Raw genomic sequence first — 5,600 nt, 5'->3', positions numbered from 1 at the left:
GGAAAGAGCAGGGCACCTGACGAGCTCCACATTTCTCCCCCAGGTTCTTCTCTGCGGCCCAGTGGGTCCAAAACTGCATGAGCTTCTAGATGACAACGTGTTTGTCCCTCCCGAGTCGCTGCAGGAGGGGGACGAGTTCCACCTCATCCTGGAGTACCAGGCAGGTAAGGGAGGGAGCAGGCGGCAGTGCATGGCCGGCCCGGGGACCAGGCTCAGTGTGCCATGCCAGAAGTGCGTGGGGAGCGGGCCGGCCCTGTTCTGGCCACTCCGGAGCCGCCCCGGCCACTGGCTGTCATCTCAAGGAGCTGGCGAGACTGTAGTCTTGAAAGGCATCCCTAGACCCCGCTCATTGGCGGAACCCAAGTGAGATCAGGCTGCAGGAACACGGGTGTCTCGAATGATGACGGAGGTGTGTTGGGAGACACGCACACACACACACGCACACACATACACACACACACACGCAAAGTTTCCCTTTATTACCGAGAGGAGAGAAGGGCAGGTTAGGTCTGCTGGGCTCTGGGCCGCTTCTGCCTGGGCCTCTGGCCAACCGCTCCAGCCTGCTCACCACTGACTCCGGCCTGGCAGGCTTCTTCCGGAGTGGTTTGTTTTTCCTCGGCTTGCGAGGAGAAAGGTTCTGGGTTGTCATGACTTACTGCTTCCCGCTGCACAGTCTCCCAGGGTAAACCCAGCTCCACCTGGCCCACCCACTCGCAGCCGGTCTTGTGTGCTGTACAGGCCTGAGAGCTGGTTCCCAAGACCCAGAATGCCTGCGTCCCCAGTCCGTGCGTCCTGCTGTGTCCTCTCTCTGCTCCGAACACAGGCTCTTGATAGTTTCGGACTCGACGCAGTATTCGTTCAGGGTAAAGAGGTCCTCAGAACAGTGCCCAGCCAGTGCGCTCCAGGAACTGCTTCGAGACCAGCAGTCCGGCAGCTGCACCTGCTGAAGGGTCACTTCACAGGAGATATGCGTTTGGTGCTCTCCCAAACGCCTTCCTTCAAGCACAGAAAGGAATTGTTTCTCGTTCTGTCTCCACTGAGCACTCGCTGGATTAAGCTGGGAATTCAGGACAGGCAGGGCAGGGTCTGAAATCGGGATGGAACTTTGAAGTGGGCAGTTCCGTTCACTGACACAGTCGTGAGGTCCACCCCCACCTCCATTTCCCCACGCAGCAAACAAAATTGAGAGTCTTCCTGCCCGGGCATGGTGGCAGGGACCTGAGCTCTGCACGCTGAGCTGAGAGCAAGCCTCGTTGGTACTGGGGGGTCTGGAGGGGCAGCTGCCTCTGGTCCCATCTCGCTCTTGCCATCAGCAGCACCTGTGGTGTGACCTGGGCACCTGTGTGTCCTGTTCCTGTCACGCTCCTGGTGACTTGAGTGGAGCCCTTCGGTCATATTTGACTGCTGTGCCTTTTAAACCTGTCCCTGTCGCTTCATTGGCTTTGTGCTTTTGTCTCGCCGTCACCTCCAGTGCCTTGGTACGGAGCAGCAGACCCAGTCAGCTTCATGCCGGCTGAGCCTCAGGGATCTGCATCTGCGCTCCCCACCCAGCTAGGCGGGCAGGAACGTAGACAGAGCCTGAGAAGGAGTGCGGGGCCCTGTGAGAGAGGGGCGTGAACTGCTGCTGCAGGCCGGGTTTCTGGGCTGGCTTTGGGCCACGCCCCCGCCTCTGTCTGGTGGCAGCGGGCAGCCTCCCATTCTTGTCCTTGCCTCCTGCAAGCCCGTTTATTTTTGCCCTCTTGCCTCTCTGGAGAAGTGAATTTATTTTGTGTTTTATTATTGTTGTTGTTGTCCCCCCCAAGGTTTTTGCCACTTAAAGAAAAGATAAATAAAACAGACAGAGAAAGTGAGAGAAATAAGTCCCCGGGGAGGATGCCATACCTTCATCCCATCTCCATTCTCCTCCTGCGGTTTTGGGCACACGCACATGCATCCGGCGTGATTTCCAGGCTGCCAAGCTCAGGACTAGAACCTTGGTTGGCCATGTGGGAGTCCACTCCTTCGCCACCTCTGGACCCCTGAGAAGTGGACTTATTTTGAACGCCGTGCGGCTCCCCTCTCCCAGGAGAGGTTAGTCCATGCCTCTTGTGCGTCACGACATGAGGGTGGCTCCGTGTCTCACTCCGTGGGAAGCACGAGTGAGCTTGTCTGTCTGGTGAGTTTGGGAGACGCTGGCCTTGAGGGCTGTGTCCGTGTGTTGTTGTGAGCATCAAGGCCATCAGTGTGTCCTCTGCTCACAGGCTCTTCTGCTAGTGCCCTCCGTGGCCAGCCACGGGCAAGCGAGGTGGTGAGCAGGTGACAGTGGAAGACGATGCAGGCCCCGCTCCCTGCCTGTAGGAGGGGACATGCGAGGGGATTGTGGCAGGATCGTGTGCCCAGTCCCACACGAGGGTCCAGGGTGGCCCCAGAAATAGTGAGGTCTGCTTGTGGGTGGCAGGGTCAGGAAGCTCCCGCGTTAGAGAGGAGGTACCCCTCATGCCTGGCCTTGAACGGCCCTTACTCCCGACAGCTCACCCAGCGGAGCCACAGCGGCCAGCTTTCTTACCTCCGGGTGGCAGCCGGGCTCCCCCAGGCAGGACGGGGTGTGGTCCGCGTGGCTCCTGGGCCTGCTTGGGCTACAGGTGGGTGACAGGTGCCCTACAGCTGTAAGATGGGCCTGTGGTCCACACACGTGTGCGCATGTGTGTGCCCGAGAGCTCACGGACAGCCATGTGTTCTTGGAACTCGAGGGGGAGCTGATAGCTGTGAGAAGGGCATGCAGCCCCGGGCCGCCTCAGTTTCTCTGGGGCGCTGGGTGCATCTGTCTGCAGTGACCTGGCCTCCTCTGACCTCTGGGAAGGCTGGCGACCCCCCTGGGGCCCACCCAGCAGCACTGAGCTGACCACAGGCCCTCATCCTGGGCTTCCTTCCACCAGAAGCTGGTGTGCCCAGGTCTGAGGCTCCGCAAGTCCCCCCTAGCTTGGACACTTAGACCTGCTTCCTTTTCTTCCCACCATGCCGGGCGTTTCTAGGGGAACAGTGGGGCCAGCTCAGAGCTCCCCATGCCAACCGGTTCATCTTCTCCCACGACCTGTCCAACGGGGCCATGAGCACGCTGGAGGTATTCATGTCCAGCCTGGAGGAGTTCCAGCCAGACCTGGTGGTCCTCTCGGGGCTGCACATGATGGAGGGCCAGAGCGAGGCGCTGCAGAGAAAGAGGCTCTCTGAGGTAACAGTCCTGTTCCGGAGTCCCCAGACCCACCGGTGTCCTCTCTGGGCTGCGTCTCTGGCCGCTGAAGGATGGCCTTATGTGCCCCACCTACAAGGACAGATGTGGCAGCTGCCATGAGGCACCTGGCCCCGTCCGTGTAGGCAGGGCTCTCTGGGACTGGTCTGGACGTCCTGCACTAACCTGAACGGGGCTGTGGGCCCTGTAGGCGTGACCCTGCTGCAGAGAGCACCATGGCTCCTACTGTTGGTCCAGCGGGGAAGCTCACCATGGCCCAGGCCCTGGGGAGTGGCCCATGCCGGGAATACGTGGGGACAGTCTGCATCCCTCCCAGCTCCGTCCCAGCCCTGGGGCTCTGCAGAGCTCAACTCCTCTGCCCGTGGTGGGAGCAGACACTGTGCTGCTTGTGGCTCTCGGGAGGTGCTGCCCCCCAGGACCGGGGTTTCTCCCTTCGTGAGCTCCTTCCTGCCTAGTGGCACTGCTGTGCTCTCCCTGGCAGGTGGTGGCCTCCCTCTCTGACATACCCACTGATGTCCCTGTCCACCTCGAGCTGGCCAGCATGACCAACAGGGAGCTCATGAGCAGCCTCGTCCATCAGGTAACACGTGGGTGGTGGCAGCCACCTTGGCCACCCTTCACAGAAGCCCCTGTGTCTGAGAGGCAGGCGTTCAGGCTCAGAGGATGGGCGTGGGTGTCTTGTCACTCGTGTGGGATCAGGCCAGCACAGCATGTTCTGGAACAGGGTTTCCTGCGAGTTTAGGGACCGGCAGTGTTACTCATGTCTGTGGGTCGTGGCCCTCCCTCTGGAGCAGGAAGTTGGAAGTGAGTGGATCGTGCGGTAGAACGCACAGTAGAACCCTAATACCCAGTTCGGCTGTGCCTGTCGAACTATAGGAAGCTCAGAGGAGGAGCCCGGGGGGCCTCACTCCCTCCTAGCAGGTGTCGCTGTGTTCAGCTCCCGCTCTGGACAGCAGCAGCCACTAGGCAAAGGTGGGTGGACGAGGTGGGGACATGCCCCGAGACCTGGATGGGGTGCCCGCTGTGCCCTCGTGGCTTCGTGTGCCGAGGCAGCTGACTTGACCTCCTGTCTAACTGGTGATAGTCGCATGACCCGGGATCCTGTGACACCCAATGGCATCTCCCTGCCTGCCTGTCCCTGGGCGTAGTTATCCGGCTGCTTCATCTGTGTCCCTCCGGAGGCATTGCCCACATGCGGGAAGATGCAGGGCTGGGTCGCTGCCTTGTCCCCCTCTACCCACCAAGACGGTGTCAGGCACAGGCCTGAGTGCTCGTCGTCCATTGTCACTGCATGTGTCTTGGAGATCTTCCCTGAAAGATCCCGTGCTGAGCGTCGCAGTCTTCCCACAGCCACAGGGCTAGCACGAGTGTTTATCTAACCCGGACCTCTGGCGGGCGTCGGCTGCTCGCTGTGCTTCGCTGCGGTGCCTAACCGTGCACGCCCGATGCTGCCCCTGAGCGCACCATGTGGGCATGCTCGGCATCGCCTGGCTGGACGGAAGCACAGAAGCACTGTAGGCCTGAGATGGCCAGCTCGCCCCGGAGGACAGAGCCAGCGTGCTCCCCACTAGCAGCGTTCATAAGCACCCGAGTGCGCGTACCCTCATTGACACTGGGTGACAGAAAGAAAATGGCATTTCAGTGCGGGTTTTTTGTTTTTTTCCCCCTGTTGTAGACTTCATTGTTTAGGATAGCTTCAGGTTCACAGCAAGATTGTGCCGAGTAGAGTTCACCCTTGCCCACTTTCCCCCCGCAGGGTGCTCCCCCAGCCCCCGAGCCGTGAGGGCTTACAGCTGACAGGCCTGCCGTGGTACTATACCTCCCTAGTCCAGAGTTGGTGCAGTTCTGACGGCGTCTGCTGGGCGTGCAGTGGCAGAGGACAGGAGACCGGGACGATGTGTTCCCGCAGCTTTCCGGTTTCTCCCAAGTGACAGTGCAGGTGGAGCTAGTTAGAGGTGCAGCAGCTGAAGGGGTGGCCTCAGGCCAGGGAGTCTTGCGATAAGGAAGCCCCTGCCCTCGCCATGCAGCTGCTGGCCCTGTGCCGAGGCCCTGGAGCTGGACTGCTGCACCAGAACGAGGCCTGTGTTCTCCTTAGCAGGTCTTCCCTGCGGTGGCGTCCCTGGGTCTGAATGAGCAGGAGCTGCTGTTCCTCAGCCAGTCGGCCTCCGGGCCCCACTCCACCCTCACGTCCTGGAGCGGGGTCCCCGACGTGGGCATGGTGAGTGACATCCTCTTCTGGATATTGAAGGAACATGGGAGGAACCACACCAGGGCCTCGGCCCTCACAAGGATCCACTTCCACACGCTGGCCTACCACATCCTGGCTACCGTGGACGGACACTGGGCCAACCAGCTCGCAGCTGTGGCTGAGTGG

General features: G+C 60.7%; 1 protein-coding gene across 1 annotated transcript in view; it reads left to right on the top strand.

Moving 5' to 3' along the window:
- ADPGK (ADP dependent glucokinase) overlaps window positions 1-5,600 on the top strand; it is a gene marked incomplete in the record, with an annotated part of 19,289 nt that overhangs the window by 12,275 nt on the left and 1,414 nt on the right. Inside the window, 4 exon segments of the mRNA XM_027767781.1 lie at window positions 44-164; window positions 3,012-3,208; window positions 3,708-3,806; window positions 5,322-5,595. Coding sequence (XP_027623582.1) covers window positions 44-164; window positions 3,012-3,208; window positions 3,708-3,806; window positions 5,322-5,595 — 691 coding nt within the window.

The sequence above is a fragment of the Tupaia chinensis genome, unplaced genomic scaffold (assembly GCF_000334495.1).
Source record: "Tupaia chinensis unplaced genomic scaffold, TupChi_1.0 Scaffold144682_1, whole genome shotgun sequence".
Lineage (NCBI taxonomy): Eukaryota > Metazoa > Chordata > Mammalia > Scandentia > Tupaiidae > Tupaia > Tupaia belangeri.
Note: the sequence above shows the minus strand (reverse complement) of the source record. Positions and strands in the feature narration are given on the sequence as shown.